General features: G+C 33.0%; 1 protein-coding gene across 1 annotated transcript in view; it reads right to left on the bottom strand.

The window, feature by feature from the left end:
* The window catches only part of LOC101715308 (complement factor H), a 76,555-nt gene that overhangs the window by 28,930 nt on the left and 31,718 nt on the right, over positions 1 to 15,907 (bottom strand). Inside the window, exons 7-11 of the mRNA XM_004860134.4 lie at positions 14,160 to 14,333; positions 11,240 to 11,434; positions 10,454 to 10,633; positions 4,793 to 4,975; positions 3,260 to 3,436 (exon numbers count right to left, since the gene is read on the bottom strand). Coding sequence (XP_004860191.2) covers positions 3,260 to 3,436; positions 4,793 to 4,975; positions 10,454 to 10,633; positions 11,240 to 11,434; positions 14,160 to 14,333 — 909 coding nt within the window. The remainder of the gene's footprint in view (positions 1 to 3,259; positions 3,437 to 4,792; positions 4,976 to 10,453; positions 10,634 to 11,239; positions 11,435 to 14,159; positions 14,334 to 15,907) is intronic.

The raw sequence follows: 15,907 nt of genomic DNA, 5'->3' as shown, positions 1-15,907 counted from the left end.
ATAATTTTGCATACCCTTTATTTTGTTTTTTCAAGTATAGGATTTGAACTTAGTAACTGGGATAGGCAAGTGTTCTTTCACTGAGCTAAATTCACAGTCCTTCCATTCTTTCTTTGGAAGAAGGAAACTCAGTATTTTAAAAGCTTCTGGCTTCATAAAACTTGGATCTCCTTATAATTATAGAGAGAAAGTAATGATAATCTTAAAAACCTTCCTTCTCCCTTAGAATAAAATACAAACTTTTTGTGATCTAATGCTCAGTTACTCTTCCAATGCTATCAAATATCTTCCTCCTCCTTTCAGTATGGTTCCTGGTTTTAAGATCATTGAATTTTCTAACTTGCTTTCCCATGTAAAGGAGAATCTCAATTCCCTCCTATTTTCTGTCTAAATTTTTGATCTTTTTATTTTATTGAACACAGAGATATACAAAGCACATTAAACTATCTATATTACTTGTTTATTATTCAGCCTAATTCATCATTTTAAAACTTTATGTTCCCTCACCTATGCTGGAATGAAAGCCCTGGGGAAGCAGACCCATATGTGGGGCAAATCGAAGCCCAAGATGGCCACACCTGTTCATGCGGTGGAGGTGATTTCCGAGGACCAGAAGTCCTGAGTCAGTAGGGTTCCAGTGCAGGCACAGCTCAAGGCCTGGGTGTAACTAAATTACCAAGGCCTATACTGGCACGTAGCCACGATTGTGTACTTCACTATAAATCTAGACTGCCTCAGAGCGAGCAGCTGGACAGACAGGGCAGTAGCTGGGCCGCTGAGGTCTGTGGCTGAGAGGCTGAGCTGAGCTGCTGAGCAGCTGAACACACGTGTGTCAGACCTTCCCGGCCTCCTCTGCTCTTCTTTGGGCCTCCAGAGTCTCAAGAGAACTTCATGAACTGGAGACAGAAATGTTTGTGTTTTTCATCATTTTCTTCTGTCCTACAAGGTTTTATTTGCATCCTGAATGAGTTAATCTCAGTGAGCCCTGGATGCTGTTAGTCAAATCTCAAGGCCTCCCCTACTGCCACCATTTAAAAACTTTTGGTTTCTTCCTGGTGGTCTTCCTCCTCCTCCTTCCCTCAGGCACTATTTAATCTTAGAAGACTTTGTCTCATACTTCAAAATGCAACAGAAACCAATAGCTTTTGATTCTTTCTAGCGTTAGACTTACACACCCATTTTTCTTTCTTGCCTTCCTTCCTTCTTTTTTGAAATTTTAAGGAATCCAGCTGCCATCAAATCCCATTACTTCTAAGAGGTGCTCTGATTCCCTTTCTCTCCCATTTTCTCAGGTTCCAAGTCATGTGTTCAGTAGCGGCTCCTTTTTACAGTTTATGCTCTGCAGCATTCAGTGTATTCAGATGAATTCCCTTTAAAGAAGACCTCCTTTCAGTGCATAATTGCCTCTTGCAATATTCTCAGCTTCCTATTTGCTGCCTGGCCAATCTTCTCAGAAGAAATATGTCCATATGCTCTATTACATTTCCTGCTACCTTTTTAGCAAATTCTATTTATGCTGTCCCCCTTCCAGCCTATTTAAAAGTCATGTTTGTTACAGTTATTGTTGGCCTCCATATTTCCAGATTATCACATTTTTTTTCAGTTTTCTAGCTGCACATACCAACATATTTCTCTGTCAGATATATTTATCACTCCAACTAGCCTGATAAAGTAATTAGATTACAATTTTCTTGGCTTTATTGTGCGACAAGCACTTGGCAAGAGCTAGAAAGACTATTTAACTTATTACCCAGAACAATCCTTTGAAATACTGGGAAAATTGTAAGTATTAAAACATCTAACAGATGAGAGTAACTCAACAATGCTTCAAATCAGCTTGCTGTTTTGCTTAGCAAGTGATGTGACTGGAATTAGAATCCAGACAAGACGACTCCACAGGCTTCCTTAGTAACTAATCTGTTATAGTTGTTCTTCCTTTGAATTTTCTCTTTTCCCCATATCTGTAACAATATCCTTTCCTAGATTTTTCCCTCCTGTATCTCTAGGTCCTCCTTTTCTTCTATCTACTTTGTAAACTATTTCTCTACTTTCTGACATCTGAATGGTGCAGTGTTTCAAGGGTTAGACTTAAGCTTTCTTTTCTTTCTATTCTTCCCTTTCAATTTGATGTCTTCATTTAGAAGGTGATAATCTCCAGTTTGCATCTCTGGGCTAGATCTATATCCAACTCTGCCCTTCACTTTTACATGTCTGATTTTGATTGTCCAAGGGCAGTTCAACCGTAATGTGCCCAAGTCACGTTGTGATATTCCTCCCAAAGTATGACCTCTCTTGTCAGCACTGACTTTCAAAATGGTTGTCAGTCACCCATATGTTTATGAAAAACTAGCAGCTGATTCCCTTGACCTCCCATTCTTTCTCTCACCTAATATTTAGCACCACTGCCTGTGCTAGCATGTTCCAAGTCTGTCGTCAGCTCTCACTCTACTTCCATCCCAATTATTTCTTCCCCTACATAAACTCATTGTGCTGTCTTTAGCACACCAAAGCACAGTATACAGAAGAAAACTCACAAAACCTTAAAATCTACCAATCAAATTAAAACATGTTTTTCCTTAAAACTTTCAAGGCTTTTCATCAAGCAAAGTGAAGCCAAATGTTCACATACTCTGAACTACTAAGTTCTCCTATGACTTTTAACCAGTCTCAGTTCAAAAAATTCTTCCACATCTTAACCAGAGGTTACTTAGTATTACATTTCCCTAATGTTGTTTTCAAAGATTGCACATACTAATCCTTTGGCCCAGAGGAACCTATATATGTTCATTTCCCCACATATTCAAGCCCTCTTCTAATTCTAGGAAACAGACAACTGATTGGCAAATATAAAAGAGAATTATGTAATAGTCCGTATAAATTGTCAAAATTAGAAAATATAGTTATTCTCAGGAACTGCATAAATTAATTCAAAGTGGAAAATGCAAGACAGAAACTCAGTAGCAAAATAGCTTAGGAAGTTCTAACACACTAAAACTTTAGTGATGGATGTTCCATTGCAAATAATTTAACAGCTTGCATTCAAGAAAACAAAAACAATTATGCTCTAATCAACAGATTATCATCTCTGATTGTAAAACACCGTCTCCTTCTAGTTTATGTTAAAACAGAAGGAACTTTTTGATTTTCACTGTTGATTTTTAAAAACATCTGTAGAAAATTCAATTTTTCTGAAAATTAGGACTCACACAGATTTATTTTTAACCTGAGGAAAACATCCTCCCAAAATGACAGTACTTACCATAACATGTGGGTGTATCAGACCATCCGTTGTAAGAGCATGTTATGGAATCTTTGACACTTTTAAATTTGTTTTCATATCCAACACGGCATTCATAGTCCAACTTGTCATTGAGTTTAAACCAAGTACGATTATTTTTGGTTCCAGCATTCTCAAATACTGGCAAGTCACAAGATTCTAATGCATAATAAAATTCAGGATTTCATTTCTAATATAATTCAGTGGACAATCTAAGTACTTCTCACCACAAGAACAAAAGACTTTTTCATTGTGTGTTAATAAATTAAATACAATATAAAATAATTTAAGACCAATGATAAATCATTGTTCTGATATAGTTACTAAAAATGAAAATTATGTTTTAACATAGCATTTTTCTCATGATTTAAACTCATCTGAGAAATTAATTTTAAAGCATTTTTCTGAATTCAATTATACTTTTAAATTTATCCCATGCTGGTAATAAAATAGGCCATCACAGATGTATTTTGCTTTATATATTTAATTTTTAGGAAACAAGAGTAGTATATTGTGAATTAAGATGTCTTACTAGCTATTGTAAATATTTTTTTTTTTTTTGGTACTAGGGATCAAACTCCGGACCTTGCACTTGCGCGGCAGGCGCCGGAAACACTGAGCTAAATCCCCGGCCCCTATTGCAAAATATTTTTAAAAGATTAATTGAATAAAAAGATTGACCCATTTATTATATGACATTTTCTGTTTCATAATAAAAACACGATAAATGAATTATTTATCACAATTTATGAGTTGTATATGGGTGTAACTTTTATCACTTTTTGTTTAGCTAGAACTTATAAAAACCATAGGAAATTTGTTAAAAGAAAGGAAATTAAGATAATAGGAATGGAAAACTTAAATAGCTATCTCATTTAAAGCAATTTAAATATTCATATTATCACTGAATGGGTTTGTGATAAATGTGATAAACTGCTCTAATCAGTTTTAGAAAATTTTAATTCATGTTTAGAAGGTATGACAGGAAAATCTTTCAATATAACAAAAATAGCACCTAGAACTACTTTTTAAATATCTAGATGTTTATGAAGATTGTCTAAAAGGGAGGGTATTCAGAAGTGTACCTATGATGCAGTTCTACACATAAATTATAAAGGCTAAATTATTCTGAGATTACATACTATAAACCCACATCTTTACCAAAACATTACTTTTGTGTCTAGGAGGAAAGACTTCGTATAAAAGGCTCATCACCTATAAAACAGTAGACATAAAGTCACAGTGGTCCAGTTAAATAAATAAGCATATGCTAGAATATACATAAAGCTCCTAACTAGTTCCTAAAGCATAAGATGCTTTAAAGTTGAATAAAAGGAAACAAATAGCACTAGATAACCATACTAGTAATTAATTCTAAAAGGAGAAAATAATGATGTGTGTTTTTTCTCAAAGCTTTTTTCCCCCTTCTTCAAATGAATACACATCAATCACCATAGGAAAGAATAAAGTTAATTTCTTACACCATCAGGATACTGATTCTAATAAATTACTTACTAATGCAGGTGGGTTGATTTGACCATCCATTTTGCAGACATGTGATTGATCCTGACATTTCTCCATCAGGTGTTAAATATCCTGGCTTACACTTAAATTGTGTTTTTTTATTTAAAACATATATATAATCAGATTCAGAAAGAAACCCATTTTCAATTTCTATATCTGATTTTGAACATGTTTCTAAAACACAAAAGAATAAAGAAAAAATAAGCATATGTTCAATACCATTTTTACAAGAACTCAAATAATATGACAATATAAAAAAATCATTTGCACAAGTGAAGCTGTTTGTGAAAACCTGGAATAATCATAATCATCCAGATCACTGAGACTAAGAAAACAAGCCAATAGTTTTACGAGTTATTACAAGAGACTTTGTGAGATGTTTTGGGAAAGAGACAAGGTTTAAAACACTCATTATCCCTTTGAAGAAGTTATTAGAAACCTGTTTGTCTAATGCATCCCGAATCCTACAGTACTATACCTAGAACCTCACAGGGACAGGGCTGTTGTTTATGATGGTTTTCAAGTATCTTAGAGCTGTAAAACAAAAAACAAAAATAAATGTTTATTTATGTAAGTTTAAAAAAGTAGTATCTAGAATTATGAAAAAAATTCAGCCTTAAATAAGGATGTCAGAAGTTTATTGATACAGATTCTTTACTTAATTAATCAAATATGGCCAGTGAAAAATGCTGATGAATATGGAGATGGAGAGTTAACTGTACACTATAGCAGAATGAAAAAGCAAAACTTTCATCAACTTTGACCAAAATGGCATTAATAACTCAAGTTTCACAACAAGCTAAGGGAAATTGGTATTTGATAATTCATTTGACTGATAGGTTTCTTTTGGTGACTACTTCAAAAACCACAGTCAGTTTGCACGGTTGTGGAACACACTCCCATATCTACCTACTGCACTCACTCAAGTATATACTGAATTCTTCTGTTTATGGTCACAACATAGTTATGTGATATCTAGGTTTTATTTAATTAAAATATTATGACTCACTGACAACTGAATATATATTGATGATATAATGATATCTCAGTCTGAAGATTGAGCTAATATTTATTCATTAAATGACCACCATTAAGTACCAATGTACAAGGCCTAGAATTCACAGTAAGATTCTCATGAATAAACTGAGCCAGATTGACAAATGTCATTCCTCAACAACAACAACAAGGAAAAAAAAAAAAGGGAAGAAAAAGAAAACCAAACTAAAGGTTGGAGATTTTGCCAAATCCAAAGCCATAGCAACAGTCATAAAGTGGATTGTTTGATAACTGATGAGATTTCATATCAAATTAAGTAATATTATTAGTCTGTTTAAATATTATCTACATGGAAAAGAATAGGTAATGTAGTTATGGCTCACTTTCCAATGGAGATAATAAAGTCTGTTCCACCCAGTTTTACTGGAACATCAGTCTAGATATGGATTATTATATCTTGTAACTGAAACAAGTTTCTGTATAATATTTGAGGACTACAGCCCTAAATCAGATCTTCTGGTTGTGTTTCATCTAATCAAGGAATCTATTTTACTGCAGATGGCCTGAACAATGGGCTAAAATATATCATATAAATGAACTAAAGTCATCCTGACCCACAACGCAGTAGACTATTCAAAAATTGGAATTAAATGCCTACTCACTAATTTCGGTGTGGGGAAGTCATTAGAGAATTAAATTATCAAGGTAATATTAAAATTCAAAGAAAATGGACCACAAATAAGTCAAAAGAGTTTTAAAGTAGCATACTCATTCTTATTGTTGCTGTAAAATAATTCAACAAACATAAGTTTAAGTATTACTAATTTAGTACTCTTGGCAGTTAGAGTATCAACTTGCTTGGCTTTAGGATCCACTCGGGATTGATGGAGCACATTTTTGGGTTTGTCTGGGTGTTGCATAGAGCTGTGACCTCGAGATCTATACCTTAACCCTTACCTCTTCCTCTCTGGCACTGCTCCTTTGCTTTGCTTGCCAATAACTATGGACTAAGCATCTTTGTTCTTCCAGCCTTCTGTCATGACGTTTCTATCTTGAAGCCAGCAGACCATGTACTGAATCCTCTGAAATCATGAGCCAAATTAAACCTTTTCTCTTTTTAATTGTAAGTGTTGAGTATTTTGGCCAGCAGTGGGAAAGCTGGCCAATATGGTATTTTATAATTCTGAAGGTCAGAAATGTGACATAAATATCACTGAGCTAAAATAAAGCTGCTGTCATGGAACATTCCTTTCTGGAGGCTCCATGCAGAATACATTTCTGGTTTCAAGAGGCTGCTTCCGTTCTTGGTTTCTGGCTGGTCTGCCATCTTCAAAGCCAGTAACATTGACTTCCTATCTGACGCTTCATTCTCAGTCAGTTCTCTCTCTCTCTCTCTCTCTCTCTCTCTCTCTTTCTCTCTCATGTTTCCATATATTATCTTGAGCCAACTCATGTGATTGGAATACACTACTCATTTCAGGGTCCTAATAATATCTGTGAAGTCCCCTTTGTCATGCAAGATAACAAATTTGTAGATTCCACGGAATAGAAAACAAGTATCTTTGAAGAGCTATTATTCTGTCTACAACAATTAAAAACCAAGTTGAAAGACTTGCATTATAATGAAGAAGAGAAGATATATTGATTCAAGGAAAAATATATACATCAAAGGAAAATATTAAAAAGTAAAATACACACAAACCTATCATAAACAAATTTTTTGACAAATGTTCCAAGTTTCTCAATGAGCAAATAAATGCTATTTCCCAAAATTGCATTACAACTGAAAATATGTACAAAAATAAACTTGATTCTACACATAAAATAATCAGAAGTCAGCCACAGACATAAATGTATAAGTAAATATGTAAACTTATAGACAAAATTTATGGCAAATTATTCTATTTTAGAGTTGACAAAAATGTCCTACCTAGAGCAAAAATTAAGTCACAAAAATAAATTAATTGGTATTTCATCAAAGTGAAAAATATGTTCTTGAAAATAAACTACTAAAAACTCAGAAGGTAAGATAAAGAATGTAAGAAAATATGCACAGAACATGTATATGAAAACATAACTGCATCTCATATATTTTAAGGACTATTACAATATAAAACAAACTACACAATTAAATCTGGAAAAATATAAAAATTTCAGAGAAGATATAACTGAAAAGTGAATAAAAATGTGCTCACCATCATTAGTCAACCAGAAAAATAATATTAAAACAAAATGACATACTACTTTTCATATAGCAATGTAATTAAAATGAAATGTAAAAATCCTCATCCTCTCTGTTAATGAGGATATGAGCCAACTAGAACCCATATACATTGCTGATGGGAATGGAAAATGGTTCAGCAATCCTCACACCAATATGGCAGATCCTTGTAGGTTTAATCATGTACATAATCTTAATGAGCTCACACTTTCCCATTTAATATTTCCCCAAGAAATAGTAAGTGCATTTCATTCAAAGACTGGTGTTCAGATGTTCATAAATAGCTCGATCATAACTTCCAAAAGGTGAAAAGAATCCAAATGTTCATCAGTAGTGGAATAAATGACCAAATTTTTGTATATCCATATAACATCATACTCCACCAAAAGAGAGTTGCTAATACAAGAAACAACATAGAAGAATGTCACAGATTTTGCTAAAAAAAGAAGTCCAATATAAATCTAATTTATAAAAAGAACACTGATTATCCATAGTGCTGGAGCTGAGTGGAAAGAGAATAAGAGAACTTTCTTAGAAGTCTAAAACTGTCTCTTGCTTGATTGGATTTGTAGTTATATAAGCATCCTCATTTGGTAAAGTCTTTGATATGCACACTAAATATGTATGAATTTTAGTTTATATAATTCATATTCAAATAAATGTGGTGTATTGAAAAAATTATCTTTTGGAAATTAAACCTACAGCTGTAAAAAGTAGTTTTGTTATTCAAAAAAGCCACATAATCTGCTTGAATAGACTATAAAAAGTGAAAGAGACATAAAAATGAGAGAAAAGTAGTATGTTCAAAGCAGGTCAAATCAAACAATAAAACTTAGAAAAATGTACATAAAATTAAGAATATAAACAAACATAGCACTGCGTAAAGTCAAAGCCTATCAAAGTTCATTAAAAATTTTAAGCAGATTAATAGTAATCTTGTGAAATTTAAAATCATCAAAGATAAAAAGAACATTCTTAGAGTTTAATTATAAGTAATAGAAACACTGTCTATAAAAATAGTTAAAACTAAAAACTTCTTTTTCATCAGCAAGAATATATAACAGAACACAATTGACAGGCAGTTAAAAGATTTTAAAAACCTTGGAAATATATCTCATTATTAAATACAAAGTCTCAAGATCATAAATCTGTGATTCTTCAAAAATTTTTCTGAAGATTCAGGATAGTTCTGAATCTAAAGAAAGTCATTTAAAACCTTGATAAACTGATTGAAAAATATAGGTGAATGATCAGATTAAATAGTCATACTTACAAATCTATAGTAATTAAGACAGGATTACAAAAACACAAAAAGAAAACAAATTTACTAATATCACAAAAGAGAATACACAGAATAACAATTAAATGTATACATGTACATGTTTAGGACACACACATATTTAGGATATGTGAAAAAAGTACAATATCAGTTACTGGAGAAATGTTCATTTCCCAAATTTTTAAAAAGGAAATGGTTTGCATGAAAACCAACACAAAATGGATTAAAACATAAATAGGGAAAACAAAATATGCCATAACTTTTAGAATGAAAATATATAAAGTCTATTTTTGAAGAAGATAAGCATTATCTAAAGAATAAAACAACATTAATGATTAAACTATTGTTAGCTTTATAGAAAAAGGAACAACTTGTGTTTACAATAAATATTAAAGAAAAAATACAGGTCACAGAAATGAAGATCACATTTGCAATACACGTAATTAAAAAAGAAATAGTATTTAGAATTACTAAGATTCCAAAAAACACTAGAACCCCCTAAAATAAATTAAGAAAAACATCAAACTTCATTTTAGATTAGCTTAACTGTCAATTAACCTATGACAGTATATGCTAAGAAAAATAAATACACAACAACACTGCAATACCATAACATAGCCATTTATTTTGTAAATATTAAAATGTGACACCACCCAATCATTATCAAGGTTGTAGAGCAAGAAGGAACATTGCCATTCATGTACTGTATGTTGGTACAACCACTATAGAAAACTTTCTTAAGTAGAACATAAAGTGTCCCAGAAAACCCATTCTTGGTTACATATCTCAGAAAAATTCACAAATGTCACATCACTTCTTCAATATAGGATACACATTTTTGGTTATCACTGCCTTTATTTTCTATTTTAAACTATCATTTTGTCACTATTTTGAGTTTAATGATTAAATAATTTCAAAATATATATTAATATGGTTTAATCTTTAAAATACTGCATTCAATATTTTGCCTTCTTGATTAGTCTAAGACTAATCAATAAATGTAGCATTTATTTTGCTACATTCTGATCATGAAATTTTATATCCATTATACACACTTGAAAAAATGAAGCAAGTTGATGTCAACATTTCACTACAGTTAGTGTTGATTGTCTTAGAAAATCACGAACACAGTAAGATTCCAGAGTACTTTACTTACTGACACGGATGCACTTGGGAAGAGGGGACCAGCCATTCTCTGTGCATGTAATTTTGTTCTGCCCATTTGGAAGACTATAGCCGGGATAACAGTTAACCTGTATGGAATCATCTTGGTAATATGGGGTATGCGAGGGATCTGGAGAACGTCCATTTTCCACATAATTGTTATAACATTTCCCTAAGGACCACAAAAATGACTACTTTAAAAAATTAAAAAAACATAATTTAGTCAAAATACTAAATTAAAACATACCTTTATAGTATTTAAATGAGAATGTATAAGCATCCCAAGGTAATTTGTAATTGAGAATAACTATAATTACTGCTAATGCTTCTTTAAAAAGTAAAAGCAGTATTCAATATTTTTTATCTTTAGTTTCTATAATGAAAACTAAATAGAAGGGCCAGGGATTTAGCGCAAGTGGGCCCTGCCTTCTTCGCAAGTGCAAGGTGCCAAGTTTAATTCCCGGTACCGCAAAAAAAAAAAAAGAAAAAAAAGACCAAAAAAAGAACAAAACAATAACAACAACAACCACCACCACAACAAAACCTAAATAGGTATTCTTATAAAGTTTCCGTCTGTATTTTCCTCTGATTTTTATGAAGAGCTCTTTCTGAAAGAGAAAAACTTTTGGTCTTTGTGTTCATATGCCTCTTCGTCCCATTTTTGTCATGCTAGTCTTAACTGGCATCACTATGTGCTCTTCCTTCTCCGTATATATTTATACATACATTATCTCCATTATATAGTTACACATATGTAATTGTAAAGACATTTACTTACTGAGGCATGGTACTTCTGGCGACCATCCTTCTTTTGTGCAACGGATATAACCCCAGTACGATTTGGAAGCAGACACAAAATTCTCATGACAGTAATAGCTGTATTCTTTTCCTATAGGTACTGGAAAATATGGTCTATATCTATATTCTGAATATAGACCTCCATGTTTTATTTCTGGAAAGTCACAAGGTTTCACTTGTAATTAAAAAACAAAAAAATTTATTTCAGTGAACAATTATACCAGAAATGACTCATTTGATCAATGAATTATGCTCTATTATTAACATAATTACATACACAGATTTAAGTTTTCTAGCACAGCAAAAGTTATAGGATTCACATGATTGAGATATATGAATAGGTTTTTGATAATGAAATTGAAATTATATCTTCTGGGTCACCAGAGAAATATTCTAAGATATTTGTTAATATCAAATAGTTATGATTATGATAAACATTGTTTTCTAATTTTAACTGGAAAATAAGATTCTTTTAATGTAGTAAAATATGTTAAAATTAGATATATCATTATATTTTATTGAGTGCTTATCTATTACATAATTTTAACATTATGTCAATGCAATGTTATTGACTATATTGAAAGGTTTATATATAATACTTTTCTGAAAAGTTGCCCTTTTCATAAGATAGATAAGTAGATCCTATTCATAAGATTATTATATATTATATTATATTATTATGAACATCTTTCTTCAACAAAGGCTGGAGAATGGTATCTTTCTAATTATATTTTTCTTTTTTGGTATTGGGGATCGAACTCAGGATCTTGTGCTTGCCAGGCAGGCGCTGTGCCGCTGAGCTACATCACTGGCCCTAATTAGACTTTCTTTGACTAAAGTCTATATTTATTGCAAGATATTTTCCATTTTTATGAAGGTTCCATTGATATGATTAAAATGCATATTTAGTTTTTTAGTCTCATTCCTTCTATATAATATTTGCTTTTTCTCCCCTCAGCTTTATTTTTTTTTACAGATTTAGAGTATTTTCTTTTTATGTTTGAATTTACATCTGATTTGTCAAGACCTCCATGATTTAGCCATAATTCTGTTTTAAGCAAGCTTCAGTTTTTTGATTTATAGAAGTGGTATTTTTTAAAAAATCAATTAAATTTCCCATTAAATTATAGAGTAGATTTGAAAACTAGTGCTTTACTACAGAACAAATACAGTCATCTACTTCAATGAGATGCTTCATGGAACAGTAATAAAATGAAGTAAAGCACTGAGATGTCTAGTCAAAGGTACAAAAAGGAGACTTAATTAAAAGTGGTATCATTATCATGACCAGCCTGAATTCCTTTGCCACTCTTCTTTCTCATGTGGCCACATTTGAAGCTGTGTTTTTCTCCTTTATAACGTGGTTCCTGGAAGCAAATATAATATTCCACACAGACTCTGATCAGCAGAGAGGGGCAGTACTTAGAGGAGCCCCAAACTTTACCTCATACTTCCATAAAGGTTAGGGCCTCCTGTGCAGGTGTGGTGCTTCATCACAGTGCTGCTGCAAACTCTCTTAGAATTGATTAAAATGTTCACTACTTTTTACAACTGCTGCTCATCTACATTGTCCTAGGGCGCTAATTTCTTTGACTCAAGCCCAGGTTCTTACTGTTTATTCCTGCTAAATTCCATCTTATTAGATTCAATTTGACATATAGGAGTTTCTATTACCTGTCCTAATGTAGATTCATTATCATTTGTACTATTCCAATTGAAATATGTAGATCATTAATGGTATTTGGGGCTCTCCCATTCTCTCTCAGATCAAGTAACTCTGGAGAAAGTTAGTTATCATTCAAGCAACTTATGGACGGGACCATGGGGTAAGGAACCGCGGCCTCCTGCTAAAATCTATGTGAGCCAGCTGCGTTGGAAGAGAATCCTGCAACCCTGCCAAGCTTTCACATGACTACACCCTATGCCAGTTTCCCAACTATACCATAGGAAGACACTTTGACTCAGAATTACTCCACTAAGTCATTCCCAAATTCCTGACACATAGAAACTCTGAGATAATAAGGGTTTGTTATTAAGCAAATACATTTTGAAGGAAATTTGTTGTGATACAATAAATGACTGACATACTATGTGTTAAATGGCACTATTCTTACCCAATGTTTTATTTAAATATTGGGAGAATTTTATTAACTAGAGAAATATCTATTTATGCACACAAGTATGTTAATTTTGGGTGGCAAGAAATGGAGAAGTTCATAATAGTTTATATCTAGCTGTCACCCAAAGCCTCAGGCACTCACAGGTGTGGCTTTTGGGAGGAGGCTGGACCATGGGTCTGGGACACTGCAGTAGTCCACGGATGGGTTTTTAGCTAGGTGTGATGTTGGGAGGTGAAGCCTGATGGGAAAAGGTGGGTCACTGTGGGCGTGGCCTAAGGGTACATAGTCCTCCTCCTTTCTCCATGGCCACTGCTTCCTACCTGTTACACCATGAACGCTTTCCCCGCCTCCATGCCACCCTGCTGTGGAGCTGCCCCACAAGCAACTTAAACCTCTACAAACCATAAACCAAAGTAAACCTCCCCTCTTTTAACTTGTGGATGTTGAATATTTTGTCCCGGCCCTGAGAAAGTAAATAAGATAAGGCTATAGTTTAACTAAAACTATGCTTTTTATATATTGTTAGGATTGGCTACTTTGTAAAGAAGTATAAAGAATTAAGATGTGTTATATATATGTACCAACTCCACACAATGAATGTGATCATTATGTACATAAACATGTACTGATAAAAATTTTAAAAATTAAGAAAGAAGGCTTCTAAAAGGGACTTCATGCACAATATGACAAATATTTGGTTTTATTGTGTTCCCTTTTTATGTATTTGAGAGAAATTAATTTCAGAAATAGGAAGTAAGTCAAAATATAAATAAAACTTACAGCTACATCTTGGAGCAGGTATCCAGCCACTGCTTGTACATTTTGCCTTATTTCCCCTGGTTGCAGGATAAAAACCATCTTTACATTCATATGTGACTTCATCTCCAGTTCTGTGCTTAATCCTTTGAGGTGAATAGGCACCATTTGGGATATAAGGAGGAGTACATGTTTTTTCTGGAAAAAAATGGATATGTGGATAATGTAGAAATCAGACCCATTAAAATTAAATTTATGAAAATGTAAATATAAATGCTATTTATGTCCTTAGCACAACACAAATGGAATTACAGTGAGCACAACTTTGCATCCTGCCTGATATATCACTTATATTTCCCTTCACCACATATTTTCATTGGACATAGTTGTGCATCCTGGATTCATAATCCCTCTTTCTCCAAAGTTACCACATCATGGTACTCCAGATGTGACAATGACTTCATCATATATAGCTTTATTCTTTCTACATCCTTCAACCTCTTTTATTACTTTTGTTCACATAAGAAGTGTTTATAAAATGTTCAAGAAATTTCACATTCCTTCTTCTTTGAAGTAAATGTGGCCACATGACTTGTATAAGACAATGTAATGAAAATGCAAGCAGTATCTTTTATAATAAAGAGAAAGTTTTAAAAGAGATTGTGTGAATTTTTATGTTCTTGTTCCCAAAACTGCAGTAAAAAAGGACATAGAAAGGTGATATCTCTCACACTTAATTCTTAACAATTAATATTAAGAGCAGAGGCTCATATAACCTACATTGAAAGGGAGCATTCGTAGGACAAACTTTATTACGATATTGATCTATTGTAATACATTTTCTTACTGAAATAGGATAAACTAATATAACATTGTAAAGGATCAGATAGCAGGTATCTGTTGCTGCTACTTTACTCTGCTTTGGGCTGCCTCGAGCACAAAAGTATCCACAAGCAATACATAAACAAATATATCTTTGTTTACAAAACATGCAATCTAGATTTGACCTGTGATTTACAGTTTGCTATCTTATATCATAATTTATAAAGCTTTCTGTTATTCCTCTTCAATTCTGCTATATCTCAATAGTGGATCAATTTACATTTCTTTTTTTTTTTCTGGTACTAGGGATCAAACTCAGGACCTTGAGTTTGAAGGTAGGCATGGTACACTAAATCCCTGCCCTCTACATTTTTTTCTAAAAAATTGTCATATACTTTAAGTATTGCAGAAAAGTTATATAAATGTCAGTATTAGTGCCATATTGGATTTTGACTTAAAAGCCTGTGGTGGATATTCCCCTTTGCCTGAAATCCAGTTATATTCTGCCCATTTACTTATTTCATTTCCTGATGTAGTGACCCATTGTCTCCTTACTCCTTCAAGCCACTTAACGCAATTGAGCTTTCATCATTAGGTAGTAAGTCTTGGCATTCACACAAATGAATTGAGGCTACCTGTCTGCTCCCTGTATTTCTTATCAACATTCCTTCAATATTAGCTGTATCCATTCTGAAAGAAAACTTTCCTTCAGCATTCAATGGCAAGACCTTTCAAGTTGAGGGTAGCTTCACATCTTTTATTTCTCTGCTCTTCTTAAATGTTGGCCCTAATCTTATATTTTATTTTCCAGATCTTGTCTCTTATCATTTTCATATTTACTCTCTATGCTACCACCAATCTGGCTTCAGTCTGGCGCTCACATGTGCCAAGCTGATTCCTACCATTTGCACTTTCCATTCCATATGTTTCAAATGATTCTTCCCTAGAGC

The sequence above is a fragment of the Heterocephalus glaber genome, unplaced genomic scaffold, assembly GCF_053883595.1.
Source record: "Heterocephalus glaber isolate CG9 unplaced genomic scaffold, H.glaber_assembly_v1.0 deba00001600, whole genome shotgun sequence".
In the NCBI taxonomy this organism is placed as follows: Eukaryota; Metazoa; Chordata; class Mammalia; order Rodentia; family Bathyergidae; genus Heterocephalus; species Heterocephalus glaber.
The sequence above is the reverse complement of the archived record's forward strand: the minus strand, read 5'-3'. Positions and strand labels throughout refer to the sequence as shown.